The sequence below is a fragment of the Lissotriton vulgaris genome, chromosome 7 (assembly GCF_964263255.1).
Source record: "Lissotriton vulgaris chromosome 7, aLisVul1.2, whole genome shotgun sequence".
Taxonomy (NCBI): domain Eukaryota; kingdom Metazoa; phylum Chordata; class Amphibia; order Caudata; family Salamandridae; genus Lissotriton; species Lissotriton vulgaris.
In genome coordinates, this window is record NC_141695.1 from 701,406,889 (window position 1) to 701,426,083 (window position 19,195).

Below are 19,195 nucleotides of genomic sequence, written 5' to 3' on the forward strand. Positions count from 1 at the left end.
GGTGACTCAGTATCCAATTAGATATGTACCTAGAGTACATGGAATCTATTTTACAGAGAGAGCAGTGGGCCTGGGGTCCTGAATAACAGGGCCCCAGGCCAACTAAGTCAAAAAACCAGCAAAACACCAGGCAAAAAGTTGAGGGCAACCATAGTCAGATATCCACCTTCCTACAGGCTTCGGAGGAGGGGGCTACCTATAGTGTGGTGTTGACGAGGGCTGCCAAAGCCTTGGGCCTTGAGCTCCCCGTTTCGGCTGTGAGGACTTACCTCCTCACAGAGGTCCTTAAACCGCAGTCATGTTCGGCTGAGCCTCTGCTGCCCTTTAATGAGGCCTTGACCGACGTTCTTTTGGGCACTTGGTCAAGGCTCCCGTAGATAGGAACGTGGCCAGACGCCACCGCCCGGCTCCGGGCGACCCATGTTTCCTGTGCTCCCACCCCACCCCCGAGAGTCTGGTCATCCAGGCCTCCAATTCCCAGACCACATTCCCGTCGGCTCAGCCAGACAGGGAATCCAAGAGGTATGAGAATTATGGTAAAAAGATATTCTCCTCCCTTAGTTTGGGACTGCGGTCTTCCAACACCGCATGCCTCTTGGGCCGCTACACCCACTCTCTGTGGGAGACGGTGGCGGAGGTACTGCCAGAGTGCCCGTTGGAGGTACGGGCCAAACTCTGCCAAGCCCTTGTGGAGGGCCGAGATGCAGCCAAGTATTCTATCAGGTGTGGGCTGGATACCACCGACTCGCTAGGCAGAGCGATGGCTACGACAGTGGCGGTGAGATGCCTTGCCTGGCTGAGGTCCGCCAATTTTTCGGCAGATGTCCAGAACACTCTGATGGACATGCCGTTCGATGGCCGTCGCCTCTTTGGCGACAAGGCAGACCACGCGCGTGAGCGCTTTAAGGACTCCAGGGCTACGGCCAAGTCCTTGGGCCTCTCGGCCCTGTGCCAGCAAACGGGTGCCTTTCGATCCTTTTGTGGCCAAGGAAGGGGCGCCCCCACACGTGCCGCCAGCCACTCGCCGCAGACTGTCGTCCAGCGCGGCGGCGGCCGTGGAAACCGCCGCGGAGGCGGTCGGGGACACAGGCGAGGTCAGTCCACACCTTCCCCCGCAGCATCCGCCTCTAAACCCTCCCAGTCCGTGCTTTTCGGCCCATGTGACGCCAGTGGGAGGCAGGGTTCGCCATCACCACTCTCACTGGCGCACTGTCACTTCGGACAGGTGGGTGCTGCAGATCGTCCGGAGGGGCTACTCCCTCCCCTTCGAGGCGACCCCTCAAGCCATGCCACCGCAATACCACCGCGTATCGGGGATCACTTGCGGCTCCTGCAGGAGGAAGTCTCGGCCCTCTTGGCCAAGGAGGCCATTGAGCGAGTTCCTGGGCCAGAAGTAGGACGTGGTTGCTACTCCCACTACTTTCTGGTACCCAAGAAGGGCAAAGGGGTCCTACGCCCTATCTTGGATCTGAGGAACGTCAACGGCTTCCTCCGGAAGGAGAAGTTCAAAATGCTGACTCTAGCTCAGGTCTTAGCTGCCCTAGACCCAGGAGGCTGGATGGTAGCATTGGACTTGCAGGACGCGTATTTCCACATCCCCGTCCTGCCGGCCCACCGGCGTTACCTGCGGTTCAGGGTAGGCCACGAGCACTTTCAGTTTACCATGCTCCCCTTCGGCCTTACCAGCGCCCCATGGGTGTTCACGAAGGTGATGGCTGTGGTCGCAGCTCATCTGCGCAGGTTGGGGGTCTCAGTCTTCCCCTACCTCGACGACTGGTTGTTGAAGGCGGGCTCGCCCCAGACAGTCGTCAGCCACCTCCAGACTTCGGCGGATCTCCTACACCAGCTGGGATTTTCCATCAATGTGCTGAAGTCGCACCTGTGTCCCTCTCAGAAGCTTTTTTTCATCGGAGCGGTTCTCGACTCGGCGCAGTTTCGAGTTTACCCGCCCGAACAGCGGGTTTGGGATATACAGGCTCTGATTCCAATCTTCCGGCCTTCATCCCGGGTTTCGGTCAGGTTGACGCTGCGGCTTCTGGGGCTGATGGCCTCCTGCATCCTTCTGGTGCATCACGCCCGTTGGCGGATGAGGGCTCTGCAGTGGGACCTGAAGTTTCAGTGGGCCCAGCATCAGGGCAACCTGTCCGACCATGTCCTGATCTCGGAGGGCACTACAAGACAGCTGCAGTGCTGGCTCACGGACCGCGATTGGGTCAACGGCAGATCCCTCTCCCTTCCCCAACCGTAGCACGTTGTTGTGACGGACGCGTCCCTCCAGGGCTGGGGAGGCCACATGGGAGAGGCGGAGATCAGAGGCCTCTAGTCTCCGGCGGAGTCCCGGCTCCATATCAACCTTTTAGAGCAGCGGGTGATTCATCTAGCACTGAAGGCATTCCTCCCGTCTGTCCGAGGGAGTGCAGTGCAGGTGTTCACGGACAACACCGCCGCCATGTGGTACTGCAACAAACAAGGCGGGGTGGGGTCGTGGACCCTTTGCCATGAGGCTCTGCGCCTCTGGCAATGGCTGGAACATCAGGGCGTGACTCTGATGGTTCAACACCTGGCAGGTTCTCTGAACGCCAGGGCGGACAAACTCAGCCACCGGTGCATGATGGATCACGAATGGCGTCTGAACTCGGACGTGGCGCAAGGTCTCTTTCTGCAGTGGGGAGAACCTTGGTTAGATCTTTTCGCCACCGAAGAGAACGCGCAATGTCATCAGTTCTGCGCGTTGGAATTTCCAAGGCGGCACTCGCTCGGAGACGCTTTTCGTCGCGAGTGGAGTTGCGGTCTGTTGTACGCCTTTCCGCCTATACCACTTCTGCCCAGAGTGCTGAAGAAGATCAAGCGCGACTGGGCACAAGTCATCCTTGTGGCCCTGGACTGGGCACGAAGGTACTGGTATCCCGAGCTACTCAGTATGTCAGTCGATCCCCCGGTTCGTCTGCCTCTTCAGGAGGACCTTCTGTCGCAGCAGCAGGGGACGGTCCTCTACCCGAACCTGTTCAGTCTCCACCTCCATGCTTGGAGATTGAGCGGCAACAGTTGAGGCCATTTGACTTGCCTCCTGAAGTCTGTAACATCATTCTGGCAGCCAGGCGTCCCTCCACGAAGTCGGTATACGCCTGCAGGTGGAACAGATTTGTGGCATGGTGCACAGCAAAGGCTGTGGATCCCCTTAATGCCCCTCTTTCTGAGGTTCTCCTCTTTCTTCTTTCTCTTGCCCAGCAGGGCTCTGCTCTGGGCACTATCAAGGGCTATCTTTCAGCTCTTTCAGCCTTTCTGAGGCTGCCTGATCAACCTTCTTTGTTCAAGTCCCCTATCATTAATCGATTCCTGAAGGGCATCACACATACGTTCCCTCCTGTTCCCTTCGTGATGCCTCAGTGGGACTTGAACCTGGTTCTTACCTTTCTGATGTGCGCTCCCTTTGAGCCACTTCACAACTGTCCTCTTCGCCTTCTCTCTTTGAAGACTGCCTTCCTGGTAGCCATCACCTCTGCCAGGAGAGTGAGTGAGCTCCAGGCTCTATCTTGCAAACCTCCTTTCCTTTCAATCCATCCGGACAAGGTTGTGTTACGGACAAGGCCCTCCTTCCTACCCAAGGTAGTCACGGCCTTCCATATTGGGCAATCTATCACCTTGCCCACCTTCTTTCCGCCTCCGCATCCCTTTTAAGAGGAAGAGAGGCTCCACCGTCTGGACCCAAAACGGGCGCTCTCATTTTATTTGAATCGCACACAACAGTTCCGGATGGATGACCAACTCTTTGTTGGGTACGCGGGCGCTAAGAAAGGAAAGCGGTGCACAAGCGGACCATCTCCCGATGGATCATTTTGTGTATCCAGGCGTGTTGCTCCTTGGCTAAGAAGGAACCCCCTGTTGGGCTGAGGGCTCATTCCACTCGAGCCACAGCCACTACAACTGCCTTGGGCCGAGGTGTGCCCTTGCAGGATATTTGCCAGGCGGATACGTGGGCCTCGCTGCACACGTTTGCAAGACATTATTGTCTGGACAGTCAAGTCCGGAGGGATGGCTACTTTGGCCGTTCCGTCCTCCAGGACTTTCTGGTGTGATTATTGGTTCGCAGACCCACCACCACGGGGTTGGTATTGCTGGGGTAGTGTAGTGTGGCTCACTGGTTAGAGGCGGCAGACCCGAGAGCAGAGGACGGCCCGGGACCAGGGTTCGATTCCCGGCGCTGCAGGTTTCTGGACCAGGGTCAGCGGACTCGATAATTCTCTCGCCTCGGTGCCCACTCTGATCAGCGATCACACTCGGCAACTCTGGGCATTAGCTTGCCTCATCTTCACTAACGGCCCCACCAGACCGCCGGGGATGCCTGGTCTCACCCTGGAGATACCCATTAAGGGACCATCTCACAGGGAAGCCAGGAAGGGTTTCGCAGCGGTCGAAGCGCCTTGGGACCCTCCGGGTAAGTAATGCGCTATATAAATGCCTATACATTTACATACATTTACATACATTCTAAGTTAAGGAATCTATCACTAACGTGTCTCTTTCAGATGCTCAAGTTACTACTTGTGTAACAATATATCTGTAAGAGACATTATTTAGTGATAGATTCCTTACCGACCCACCCATCCTCCCCGTTCTACGATCCGATATCTAGGGTTAAGGTCATCCCCTTTCAGGGCCCTAGTTTCATGGCACCAGTGTTGGTTTTTGGCATGGCTCTGCGCTTCTGGCGTGGAAAAGCTGTGTCTAAGAACTGACGTCAGCACGCGGAGGCGGCGTCTAAGTACTCTGAGGACGTCATCACGACGCCGACGATGGACGCGGAGCCGCAGACGACGCCTACCGACGCGCAAGGGTACTGCTACGCAAAAGTTTCCGGATCCAGTCTGACGCCTGGGGATATTCTAAGGTAAGGAATCTATCACTAACTAATGTCTTTTACAGATATATCGTTACACATGTAGTAACTTGTGCCTCATGGCCATGAGGTCCCTCCCTCCTCAGTCGTGTTCCGTGGCGCCTCCGGGCCCAACGGTCCCGACTGGAGGCCCTAGCGGGTCGGGTGCTTCGGCCCAGACGCCGCCGGCGCTTTCGGTCCCGGCGCCGCAGGACCTCACCGGATCCGCTTCCGGATCCCGGTCGTCGCCGGTCGACCTCACGACCTTACCGGCGCCGGCCAACGGGTGTCGCCCCCTGCGCCCACTGTGGACGCCGTCCCCAATGTTCCCCTCGGTCCGACTCTGGCGCCGGAACGGCGCCGCTGGGCGCTGCTTCCGACTGCCTTTGGAGATTTTTATTTCCATGAGGAGGCCCCGTCTGTTAATCCTATTTTACAGGTAACTGGTGACGAGGAAGATTGGGAGGGGTCTGAGGACCCTCTGGCACTGGAGTGCCAGTCTCAACAAGACTGGACGTATGAGCTTGGGGTGGCCAGTGGTATTGACACTTCGCCAGACACTGGATTTGTCTCCCCTCCGACCGAGGCTTCGGAGGAGGGGTCTACATATAGTGTAGTGTTGACGAGGGCGGCTCAGGCCTTACACCTTGAGCTCCCCGTCGCTGCCGTGAGGACTAACCTCCTCACTGAGGTCCTCAAACCGCAGTCAAGCTCCAGCGAGCCTCTGTTGCCGTTCAATGAGGCCTTGTGTGACGTTCTTGTGGGCACCTGGTCCAAGCCCGCCACAGGTCCGACTGTGGATAGGAACGTGGCCAGACACTACCGCTTGGCCCCGGGCGACCCTTGCTTTTTGTCCACCCATCCCAAGCCCCGACAGCCTGGTCATCCAGGCCTCCAATTCCCAGACCACGTTCCCGTTGGCCCGCCCGACTGGGAATCCAAGAGATATGAACAGTTCGGGAAGAAGGTGTTCTCGTCCCTAAGCTTAGGGCTGCGGTCTGTCAATACCGCCTGTCTCTTGGGCCACTATACCCACACTCTGTGGGACGCGGTTGCGGACGTGCTGCCTGTGAGAAGTTGGCCTGATATATGATGCTCACTAGTTCTAGTGATCACCTTGTGTCAGTCCAAACAACCCTTATGGTGATTGGTTGTAAGTCAACCTTATAGACCAGCTATCCTAATGGTAGCATGGACAAAGCAGTCTTTAGGCTAAACTCTTTTGGCATGTGAAGCCAGCTGTTTTACCACATATAACCCCTTGAATACCAAGTGAAAGGACACCACACAGGTGAAAATAAACATGTATTTATTAACTAACATACACCTCAGAACTCTTTATGAGGTCAGAGGGCTAAGCACATGACAAACTCTTAGGAAAAATACGTTTAAGTTGCACGATTTACAATGGGGCCCTAGGAGCACGACAAACCATATACTAAGTAAGTGGAATGTGAAAGTCAATCAAAGGAATAGAGCTGTCCAGAGGCTGTAGGATCGCTGGAACCACGCCATACTAACTTGAGGTAAGTAATAGGAGGCCCACGGAACGCGTGTGCAGAGTGTGAACTCACACGCGAGATGCGTACAAACGTCTATGGACAGTTCAGTTTTAAGAAAAGGTGAGTACGGACGTCCCTGACTAGATAGGACAAAAACGACTGTGGAACTGGACACTAGGAGAGTCAAGCTACCCTTGAGCACCGAAATGCTCGTGTTACCTCACCCACAGGCTGCGGGTGCATAGGTGCCAAGTCGTGTCGGGTTCCGGCGTTGAAGTCTATGGAGCCTGGAGGGAAAGATGCTGCAGGCGGTCAGGAGGGAGATGTCCGGTGTGATCCAAGGGTGGATCCGTGAAGAGAAGAACCTGAAAGCAGAGGGGACAATGTTCAAAGTCACTAGCCAGTGACTGGAGTGGAACCAGGAGTGGAACCAGATGTCGTCGTCGCGATCAGGTGAAGGTGGACGCTTGTCTCTGCAGCCACGTGGACCAGGTGGTGTCTTCGACGACCAGGATGGAGGCACGAGCTGTCCCACCCAGGCTCTCGCTGTCGGCGGTGTCGTCTTAGGATTCGGAGTCAACAGGTCTTGGCAAAGGCAACCCACGCGGTGAGTGGAAACGGCGTCTGGAGTTGACCAGGAGGGTCCGGGGTGCTCCTCTTTTGGAAGGGAGCAAGGGCCAGTCTGGAGCAACCAGACCAGCAGTAAAGTTGTCGGAGTTTGTCGTCTAGGAGGCCACTAGCCAGCTGGCAAGTGACCAGACAACGCGCCGAGCAGCAAACAGGCAGAAGGGCCCCACGCAGATCTCGTGGATGCTGGAGGGCTGGTCTTCGGTGCAGGAGCTGCTCGGGGCTTCTCAGTCCCCAAATCACTTGGACGAGGATGCCTCTGAAGTCGTGCTGGAGCGAAGTGCTGCTTCTTTCAAAATGGCCGGTCCCACGTGTCTCGTCGCACCCACGGGTCTCAGCTGTGCTGCAGATGTGGGTTGAGGTCGGAGAGGTCTGGGAATCCGGGTCTCGTCAGACTCTGAAGTCTGGATCCTTGCAGGAAGACGACAAAGGGAAGCCGCTGTACGCTGATGGTGCCTGCTTGTGCAGGGTGGACACTCCTTGCCCACAAGGGAGATTTCTTCCGTCTTCTGTGGAGCAGAACGTCGAAGTCCAGAGTTTCTTCTTGTGAAGTTGATCAGGATAATCTAATTTTGAATGGGACCAGCTCCTACCTTTATCCGGCTAAAGGGGGCTGTACTATGACTAGGTCCCTCCTCTGGGTGGAACCAGGAAGGGGGGTGGTTACACCCCCTATCCTTTGTCGGTCTTGCGCCAGCTCTGGGGCTGGAGTGCCCCAGGAACTGGTTTAGACCGGTGTATGCACAGGGACACCTTGTGTGCCCCGGGCATGTCTCATTCCTTTCAGCCCTGTCCTACCTAATACACAAAATCCTGTCTGGGGTGGTGCTAGCACCTCCCAAGGCAGGAAACCCTTTGTCCAAGCCTCCCTCGCTGGAAGGACTCCCAGCAGCAGGAGGTCAGACTTGTGTCTGTGGTGGCAGCATCCATTTTGTGATGCTGAGGCTCGAGTTAACTTTAACCGGGGTTCACAGTTACATGCATGTCGTGTCCATCTAGAAGGGTGGAATGCTACCCCAGTCGCCAGAATTGGCGAGAGGGTAGTATTCCAATTCGTATGACACCTTACTCGACATGTTTTGATAATGCTATACCAAAGTTAGCAATAACCGCGAGGATTATAATGCACTTAAGAGTATATGGTATAGCGTTATCATGGAAACAGCTAAAGGACTTGGTTCCGAAAGCTGCAGACAGGCTCAGCTCATGCTAGAGCACCATCTCACATAATTCCAAGCACTCTGCCTTCAGGATTGACCTATGCATCCGCAGCCCCTGGGCTAGGTAAACTCAGCATTTCGGTGCTCCAGCATAGCTTTGCTATCCAAGGGTCCAGATCCTTTTTCGTTTCAGCTCTACCTAGTCGGATTCGTCCGATATCACTAACTTTACGAAATCTAGCATCCATAGACTTTGTCCCGCATCCCGCGTGAGAGTGCTCACTCTGCACCCGATCTCCCTAGGCCTCCTGCTAGTAATCTGAAGGTTCAGTAGTCAAGTCCTAGAGATCCCAAAGCCTATTAGAGTAGTACTTACCTGCCAGTAATTTCGCATTCCACTTTTAGAGTATATGGTTTTTCGTGCCCCTCGGGCATTTGCGTAAATTGTGCGACTTTGTGTATTTTCATAAGAGCTTTGTATTGTGCTTAGCGCCCTGTCCTCATAAAGAGTCCAGGGCTGTTGTGTTTTAAATAAATATACTTTATTTTCATAACCACTTGTGTGGTGTCCTTTCACTTGGTGTTCAAGGGGTATATGTGATGGTATAACAGCAGGCTTAACACGCCCTCTAGAGTTTAGCCTAAAGACTGCTCTTGTCCATGCTACTAGGATAGCTGGTCTAACGGTTGACTTACAACCAATCATCAATAAGGGTCGTTTGGAATGATACACAGTGATCACTAGAATAGTGAGCACTACATATCAGGCCAACTTCTCACACCTAAGGTACATGGTTGTCAATTTTACAGAGAGAGCAGTGGGCCTGGGGTCCTGAATAGCAGGGTCCCAGGTCAACTAAGTCGAAAAACCAGCAAAACACCAGGCAAAAAGTTGGGGGCAACCATAGTCCGATATCCACCTTCCTACACTGCCACAATGTCCGGAGGAGGTCCGGGTTAAACTCGCCCAAACCCTTGCAGAGTGCCGGGATGCTGCGTGCTATTCCATCCGGTGTGGGCTGGATACCATGGACTCATTGGGCAGGGCAATGGCAACGACGGTGGCGGTTCGACGCCACGCCTGGTTGAGGTCCTCGGCCGATGTCCAGGCCACACTTCTGGACATGCCATTCGATGGCCGTCGCCTCTCTTTGGCGACAAGGCAGACCATGCGCTGGAACGTTTTAAGGACTCCAGGGCTACGGCCAAGTCCTTGGTCCTCTCGGCCACACGCCAGCAATCGGGTGCCTTTCGCTCCTTTCGTGGCCACGGAAGGGGCGCCCCCACACGTGCTGCCAGCCACGCGCCGCAGAATGTTCAACAGCGCGATGGCGGCCGTGGAAACCGCTGCGGCGGCGGTCGGGGACAACGGCGAGGCCAGTCCACACCTCCCTCCACAGCACCCGCCTCAAAACCTTCCTAGTCCGAGTTTTCAGGCCCATGTGACGCCAGTGGGGGGCAGGGTTCGCCATCACCACTTCCACTGGCGCACTATCACGTCGGACAGGTTGGTGCTGCAGATCGTCCGAAGGGGCTACTCCCTCCCCTTCGAGGCGACCCCTCCATCCATGCCACCGCAATTCCACCGCGTGTCGGGGGAGCACTTGCAACTTCTGCAAGAGGAGGTCACGGCCCTCTTGGCCAAGGGGGCCATCGAGCGCGTTCCTGGGCCAGAAGTAGGGTGTGGTTATTACTCCCACTACTTTCTGGTACCCAAGAAGGGCAAAGGGGGCCTCCGCCCTATCTTTGACCTGCAGGACGTCAACGGCTTCCTCCGGAAGGAGAAGTTCAAGATGCTGACTTTGGCTCAGGTCTTAGCTGCCCTGGACCCCGGAGACTGGATGTTAGCGTTGGACTTGCAGGACACTTATTTTCACATCCCCGTCCTGCCAGCCCACCGGCGTTACCTGCGGTTCACGGTAGGCCTAGAGCACTTTCAGTTTACCGTGCTCTCCTTCGGCCTTACCAGCGCCCCACGGGTGTTCACGAACGTGATGGCGGTGGTCGCAGCTCATCTGCGCAGGTTAGGGGTGTCAGTCTTCCCCTACCTCGACGACTGGTTGTTGAAGGCGGGCTCGCCCCAGACAGTAGTCAGCCACCTCCAGACTACGGCCGACCTCCTGCATTTGCTGGCTTTCTCCATCAATGTGCCGAAGTCGCACCTGTGTCCCTCTCAGAAGCTCCTCTTCATCGGAGCGGTTCTCGACTCGGCGCAGTTTCGGGTTTACCCTCCCGAACAGCGGTTTCGGGATATACAGGCTCTGATTCCCATCTTTCAGCCTTTATCCCGAGTCTTGGTCAGGTTGACGCTGCGGCTTCTGGGGCTGATGGCCTCCTGCATCCTTCTGGTGCATCACGCCCGTTGGCGGATGCTGGCTCTGCAGTGGGACCTGAAGTTTCAGTGGGCCCAGGATCAGGGCAACCTGTCCGATCATGTCTTGATCTCGGAGGGCACTGCGAGACAACTGCAGTGGTGGCTCACGGACCGCGATTGGGTCAGTGGCAGATCCCTCTCCCTACCTCACCCGGAGCACGTGGTTGTGACGGACGCGTCCCTCCAGGGCTGGGGAGGCCACATGGGAGAGGCGGAGATCAGAGGCCTCTGGTCTCCGGCGGAGTCCCGGCTCCATATCAACCTTTTGGAGCTGCGGGCGATTCGTCTAGCACTGAAGGCATTCCTCTCCTCTGTCCGGGGGAGTGTAGTGCAGGTGTTCACGGACGACACCCCCGCCATGTGGTACTGCAACAAACAGGGCGGGGTGGGGTCATGGACCCTATGCCAGGAGGCTCTGCGCCTTTGGCAGTGGCTGGAACATCAGGGCGTGACCCTGGTGGTTCAACACCTGGCGGGCTCTCTGAATGCCAGGGCGGACGAACTCAGCAGTCGGTGCATGATGGATCACGAATGGCGTCTGAACTCGGACGTGGCGCAAGGCCTCTTTCACCAATGGGGAGAGCCTTGGTTAGATCTATTCACCACAGAAGAGAACACGCAATGTCATCAGTTCTGCACGTTGGAATTTTCAAGGCGGCACTCACTCAGAGACGCTTTTCGTTGAGAGTGGAGTTGCGGTCTGTTGTACGCCTTTCCGCCTATACCACTTCTGCCCAGAGTGCTGACGAAGATCAGGCGCGATCGGGCCCAGGTTATCCTTGTGGCTCCGGACTGGGCACGAAGGTTCTGGTATCCCGAGCTACTCAGCATGTCAGTCGATCTCCCGATTAGCGTGCCTCTTCGGGAGGACCTTCTGTCGCAGCAGCAGGGGACGGTTCTGCACCTGAACCTGTCCAGTCTCCACCTACAAGCTTGGAGATTGAGCGACGGCAGTTGAGGCCGTTTGACTTGCCTCCCGAAGTCTGTGACATCATTCTGGCAGCCAGGCGTCCCTCCACAAAGTCAGGTGGAACAGATTTGTGGCATGGTGCACAGCAAAGGCTGTGGACGCACTCTCTGCACCCCTTTCTGAGGTTATCCTCTTTCTTCTATCCCTTGCCCAGCAGGGTTCTGCTCTGGGCACTCTCAAGGGGTACCTTTCTGCTCTTTCCGCCTTCTTACGGCTACCTGATCAACCTTCCTTATTCAAATCCCCCATTGTGAATAGGTTTCTCAAGGGCATCTCACACAGGAGAGTGAGTGAGCTTCAGGCTCTTTCTTCTACTCCTTTCCTCTCTGTTCATCCGGACAAGGTTGTGTTGCGGACAAGACCTACCTTTCTGCCCAAGGTTGTCAGGGCCTTCCACATCGGGCAGTCTATTACCTTGCCCACCTTCTTTCCGCCCCCGCATCCTTCGAAAGAGGAAGAGAGGCTCCACCGTCTGGACCCAAAACGTGCGCTCTCTTATTACCTAGATCGCACACGCCAGTTCCGGGTGGATGACCAACTCTTTGTTGGTTACGTGGGCGCGAAGAAGGGAAAGGCGGTACACAAGAGGACCATCTCTCGGTGGATCATCTTGTGTATCCAGGCATGTTACTCCATGGCCAAAAAGGAGCCCCCTGCTGGATTGCTGGCTCATTCCACTCGACCCACGGCGACAACTGCCCTGGGTCGAGGAGTGCCCTTGCAGGACATTTGCCAGGCAGCTACGTGGGCCACGCTGCACACGTTTGCAAGACACTACTGCCTGGACAGTCAAGTCTGGAGGGATGGGTTCTTTGGCTGTTCCGTCCTCCAGGACTTTCTGGTGTGATTATTGGTTCGCAGACCCACCACCGGGGTTGGTATTGCTGGGGTATCTATTCTAAGGTAAGGAATCCATCACTAACGTGTCTCTTTCAGATGCACAAGTTACTACTTGTGTAACGATATATATCTGTAAGAGACATTAGTTAGTGATCGATTCCTTACCGACCCACCCATCCTCCCCGTTCTGCGAACCGATATCTAGGGTTACGGTCATCCCCTTTCCGGGCCCTAGTTTCATGGCACCAGTGTTGGTTCTATCATGGCTCTGCGTATCTGGCGCGGAAAAGCTGTGTATAAGAACTGATGTCAGTGCGCATGGGCGGCGTCTAAGTACTCCGACGCCATTCCGGCGCTAACGACGCTGACGACGGACGCGGAGCCTCAGACGACGCCTAGCGACGCGCAGGGGTATTGCTTCGCAAAAATTTCCGGATCCAGTCTGACGCCTGGGGATATTCTGAGGTAAGGAATCTATCACTAACTAATGTCTCTTACAGATATATCGGTACACAAGTAGTAACTTGTGCGTCAGGAGGATCAGGCTCTTCTGGCCAAGGGAGGCATTCTGAGGGTACCTGCATCAGAAGTAGGTAGTGGTTGCTATTTCCGCTAATTTCTGGTGCCAAAAAAGAATGGCTCCTGTCCTAGATCTTCGCCCTCTTACTTTCTACCTACAGAAGAAGAGATTCAGAATGCTCACCCTGGCCCATGTCTTGTCTACCCTGGATCGTAGAGACTGGATGATAGCATTGGACCTCCAGGACGCATCTTACCACATTCCTTCCTGCAGGCCCACATGCGTTACCCTCAGTACTCCGTGGCACAGGAGCATTTCCGATTGACTGTTCTTCATTTTGGTATCACCTGTTCCACTCAGGTGTTCATGAAAGTGGTGGCAGTAGTTGCAGCACATCTTTGGAAGCCAGTGTTCCCCCTACCATGACGAGTGACTGCGGAATGCAGGTTCGCCACAGACAGTCGTCACCCACCTCCAGATTATGGCGAACCTACTGCAGTCACTGGGGTTCACTATTAAAATGCGGCAGTCACACCTGACTCCTCAGATGCTCCCTTTCATCAGAGCCATTCTGGGCCTGGTGCAGTTCCACGCTAATCCTCTGGAGTGGAGAATCAGTGTTATTCAGGCTACAATCCTGATGTTACATCCTCAGTCTTGGATTTCAGTGAGACTGATTTCGAGGCTACTTGTTTTGATAGCCTCAGGCATCCTGCTGGTGAAATGCACCAGGTCCCAGTGGCCCAGCTCTCTTTATTTCACTCGGTGTATTTTTCCACCTTTTCACCAAAGTAGCTAGAGTAATCGAAGGACATATCCATTAAGGAAGATTTGTCATCTCCAGAGAAGCCCATAGATCTCATCCAGGCATATCTTTTGAGTGTCACTCTGATTCCATTTGTCCATTTGCCTAGGCACTCTGTTGTATCTAACCAATTGTGAACATTGACTTTTGTAGAGCTGCAGCCATCATGACTAGCTTGTGTAAGGTTAGAGCACAAGTTATCTGGAACACCAGGTTGTACCTGAGTGTTTACTAAAGTCCTAGTGGGCACAACACTAGGGAAATCTCTGTGACCTGGCCCAGATTTCAGAAGAGACTACAAAACACCAGCAGCGGTGGTTGACGAACCGTGATTGAGTCACTAGCAGACCCCACTCCAGAGCGGACTGTGGTGACCGATGCATCACTTCTGGGTTTGGCTGGCCACCTCACATCAGAGGGTTCTTTTCCATGTCAGTCTTCTAAAGCTGAGGTCCTTCTCATTGGTCTTGAAAGCCTTTCTCCCATCCATCAAGGGAAGGCTGGGCCAGGTGTTCACAGACAACACCACAACCATGTGGTATTGCAACAGAAAAGGCAGAGTGGGGTCGTGAACCCTGAGCCAGGGGGCCCTGCTCCTCTGGACATGGTGTTTAATTGTCTTGGTCTTGCCTCACCTGGTGGGGATCTCTGAACACCAGGCAGACAAAATCAGTTTTTGATACCTTGCAGATCGATAAGGGCATCTGCATCTGGAGGCGGCACAAGGTTTCTTCTGCGAATGGGGAGATCCTTGACTCAAACTGTTCGCTACCGCTGAGAACACACAATGTCCGCAGTTTTGTGTGTTGGAGTTCCTAAAGTAGCCCTTGCTAAGATGCATTCCGTTTAGAATGGAACTCTAGACTTCTTTGTGGATTAGCTAACAAGCAGCCTACTGAAGGCTTGTCTGCTCATTCCACTAGAGCCAAGGCTGCTACTACTGTGCATCTGTCAGGCACCAATCGTCACATTAAAAAACACAACTGCCTGGACAGTTAGGTCTGTCATGACTGGCATTTTCCCCGTTTGGTCCTCAAGGACTTTTTTTTGTAAGCCCGTTTTGTCGAACCAGCACCCAAGGAGGTACTGCTATGGAGTCTGTTCTCAAGGTGAATAAACTGTGGTTTGAAGTATCCACCAGAAGAACAAATTGCTTGCCTTCTGCCACGCTCTTTCTGACAGAGACCACAGATTCCTCATTGAAATCTGGTCTGTAAATTGGTCTCCTTCTCATACAAAAACTTCCCAATCTTGAGATCTGCGCACTGGTCCTTTCAATTTGTCTGAGGATGTGGACAGTCTAGAAAGCTACTGATACTAGTGTGAATGGGTGGCCCTTTTATGCGACTGTGCTCACCCCTTCCAGAGCAGAACAATGTTGAGTACCCTTGATTCATTTATGTCGCGATGCTTTTGCCATTGTACTCTATCTACTGTCATGGCCATTTTTCAGGACAAATCACTACCAGAGAACTTTCTTACACATCTCTGCCCCCCTCAACTGCTTGTGTTGTGTTTGGGTAGGGAAGGGAGAGTAAAAATACATAACCTGTTGCTGAGATACCAGTTCCTGTTGATCCTCCTTTGTTTACTCACACAGGAAGTATATAGTCTGGGGCTGTTTTGAGTGGGAATCAAGCAGTAATAAATCAGGAACTTGTGTCCCTTTATCTCTAGCGTATTCTGCAGCTCACCGTTCCCCCCCCCCCCCCCCCCCCCCCCCCCTGAGGTGCGACTGTGCTCACCCCTTCCAGAGCAGAACAATGTTGAGTACCCTTGATTCATTTATGTCGCGATGCTTTTGCCATTGTACTCTATCTACTGTCATGGCCATTTTTCAGGACAAATCCCTACCAGAGAACTTTCTTACACATCTCTGCCCCCCTCAACTGCTTGTGTTGTGTTTGGGTAGGGAAGGGAGAGTAAAAATACATAACCTGTTGCTGAGATACCAGTTCCTGTTGATCCTCCTTTGTTTACTCACACAGGAAGTATATAGTCTGGGGCTGTTTTGAGTGGGAATCAAGCAGTAATAAATCAGGAACTTGTGTCCCTTTATCTCTAGCGTATTCTGCAGCTCACCGTTCCCCCCCCCCCCCCCCCCCCCCCCCACCCCCCCAAGAAACCCTGTTGGTGCGGTTCCGGACCTCTGCCAGGCAAAAAAAAAAAAAAGTTCACAATCCCAGGGGTACTGCATGGAAAAAGTTTTGGGGAACTTGCCAGGGGCAAAAATAAATTGTTGGTCTATGAAAGTTACAATAGCGAGGTTGTATTAAACCGCCTTTAAATGACATGTGACTCCCATGCTGTGGTTTTCCACCTATTAGACCAACAATGAATGTGCGAGGATTGTTTGGAGTGCTTTACAGATGACAGTATGTGCACTTTTCTAAAACTTTTTTTGTTTGACCTAATAACTGTTGTAGGTTTACAAATACATTTGTGAAATTCAGTGCTTTATCTTTGTTTTAGGAATGGGTGTCCCAAAGCAACACAGTTTCAACAAAAAACAATTCACATTGCAGAAGAAACAATAAATGACAGTAGATTTGCAAAATGTTTTGGGCCAACAAGCTACATTGTTTGAGTTGCACTGAAACTTCACACTTATATTTCTGACCATGACTTCTGTAGAAAGATTATATTGTAGTTAACCTTGTTATAATGTTCTTAGAAAATGAGGACCTATGTTTTTTGTCATCCATTTGTACAGGAAATTTTGGGAGCGATTTATCACGATATGCCATGACAATGAAAGCCTTCATGGAATCACATTTGAACAGATCAAGTCTCAGTTAGAGGCTCTTGAATTGAAGAAAACCTATGTTCTCAACCCACTAGCTCCAGAGTTCATTCCACGGGCATTAAGGCAGCAACATTCTGCAAGTGTGAACAAACAGCACCAGCAATCACCAGAGGTAACATCTAGCTGATAATGAAAGTTGGCAGGAAGGTGAACTTAAAACTAAATGTGTGTTGAGAGTGTTTCCCAGCTAGCCAGCACTCTACTTTAATGGTTTCTTACAGTGTACTAAAGATTGTGAATGTTACTTGAGGTCACTTTGAAAACAAAGCTTGGTTCTAATTCTTAAACAATTCTAAACAGTTTTTACCATTAAACTATCTGGCATATACTGAGGGGGGGACACATTTGCAAAGTCTCCATTGCCATTTATGAATCTGTGATTTAGAGCTGGCTGAATAGGCTTATCTTTAAATGTACCACTCTCATGTCTTGTAAGTGGATCAGGTGGCTGCAATAGAAAGGATAATTTAGTGATATTTGAGCATGCTGTCTCACATTATATTTAAATTTGGCTGTTCCTCTGGCACAATCTCCATGTGCTTCCGGGTATTCAGCATGAAACTCATTTTAATTGCCCCTATAATGTTATAGAACAAGTTTCCTGAGTGCAAATATCTTTTGAATCTTGTATGCGGAGGATGGCAAATTCATGTTCATTGCATTGGGTGCTTAGGCTACCTGCCCTAGGTCCCAATTGGTTAGCTGTGATCAAAAGAATGCACATTTCCTCCTGATTGCCATGGGAATGGTCTTGGCCCTACTGGGTCAGAAAGACTGTTTGGTTTTTATGGATGGAATGCACCCAGTGCCAGGAGGGGTTGTTCCGCCACACCCTTTTTTAAAGCTATTCATGGTGTCTAGTGGTATTTCTGCACCCCCCTTCCCTTATCTCCCTGTGAGAGCAAACTGAAAGTAAATCCCCTCTCTGCCTCGGGCGGGCGTGGGGGGAGGGTGGGTGGGAGGGGGGGAGCAGCGGCGTTTGCAGAATGACTTTTAGGACTTTAGGGTTCAGCAGCGTGATCCGAGGCCAGGATGGCCCCTAACCCATTATATGAAATCTTTATATTTATCTATCCTGGACATCCAGTGAAATTTCTGACATCCCCATCTCCCTACGTCCATGCTTGTGTACTACAGACTGTATTTTGCAGACATTCCCAAACGAGATCAGTTAGGTTTTGCTGCAGTGTACAGGCATCGCTAATGGTTGTGCCCTTTGATGGATCATGGCTGTTAAGGGAGAAGGCAGACTCCCCTCTGGAATGTTTTAAAGAACACAGAGATACAGCATGCTCCTTCGGGCTGTCCTGCAAAGGAATTTCCTCACCAGTTCTGAAAATTTTGGGGCTGTTCCATTGGGCTGGCATATAGGCAGTGACAGCATTTTCAGCCATTAATGCAGCAGACCGCCCAGTCCTTTCTGGGCGGCGGACACAGAACTGGGAGACAGACCACAGGCCAGCAGAGGCGTTTGTCCTCCAATTTCTCTTCCCCTCCTATAACGTAAAAAAAACTTTGGTTTATCCTCTGGCTCGTGCCCAAGTGATGGGGCAGAATTCAACACTTCTTCCCAGGTTGGCAGTCCACCACGTCCGACAAAAGGGTTTTTCAAATTTTTAAAAACATCTGACCCAATATTTGCCCGCAACAGAAAAAACTTCAGAATTGCAGCTGTTCGTCCTTCTCTATATAGTGTATTGGGATCTTTGAAAGGTGGGGTTGTTATTCGCTATTTCCTCGACCCGAAAAAGTATGTGGGCCTCAGCCCTATCCTGGATCTCCTGTCCCTGAATGTCTTCCTGCAGAAGGGCAAATTCAGAATTCCCACATTGACTCAGATTGTTTCCTCCCTGAACCCTAAATACTCTATGGTGTCCCTGTGCTTACAGGACCTTTATTTTCATATTGTTGCAGTGCCACAGGCATTACCTGTGGTTCAAGGTAGGCCAGAAGCATTTTCAGTTTGCTGTGCTCCCCTTCAGCCTCACCAGTGCTGTTTGGGTGTTCACATAAGTGATGGTCGTGATCAAAGTCCAACTTTGGAAGTCAGGAGCTCCTATATTGCCCAACCTCGATGACTGGCTTCAGAAGGTGGACTTGCCGCAGTCTACCGCCAACCACCTCAAGATGATGGCAGAACTTCTAACATCCTGAAGGTTCACAATAAATGAGCTGAAGTCCCACCTGATAACATTGCAGATGATTCCATTGATTGGAATGATCCTGGACACTGTGGAGTTCAAAGCTTCCCCTCTGCAGCGAGTGCGAGACATTTGGGCTTTAATCCAGATGTTTCAGACTCAGACCTGGTGTTAGGATAACTTCAGATGGCTGTACTTGAACACCTTCTGTGGCCCTGACTCCATCTTGAAAACTAGTTTGGAACTGTGCTTCACTGTTCATTCTCAGACTTTACAAATTCTCTTGGAAATCAAATCCTCTTCGCATTCCATTCCAGCATTTACTTATCAGCTCCTAATGCATTATGGTACTTGTGTGCCTTACCCAAGTGTGAGGGCTGGAGAGGAGTCTTTTGGTGAATCTTAATATACTTATAACTTTGTCTTACAGTCTCCAGCATGTCCAGGTGCTCCCTTGCATGAATTCCTGTCATATTTCAAAACTAGATCTGATCCTTGATCCATTATGGAGGTTCGTTTTGCCTTCACTCTTCTGCAAATAGTTCACACCTGCCTTCACTGTTCTGCAGCTTGC

General features: G+C 52.4%; 1 protein-coding gene across 2 annotated transcripts in view; it reads left to right on the forward strand.

The window, feature by feature from the left end:
• The window catches only part of HELZ (helicase with zinc finger), a 1,742,088-nt gene that overhangs the window by 1,184,948 nt on the left and 537,945 nt on the right, over positions 1-19,195 (forward strand). For both annotated transcript variants that reach the window (XM_086930935.1, XM_086930936.1), the window contains exon 23: positions 16,388-16,592. In XM_086930935.1, the coding sequence (XP_086787061.1) occupies positions 16,388-16,592 (205 nt within the window). The remainder of the gene's footprint in view (positions 1-16,387; positions 16,593-19,195) is intronic.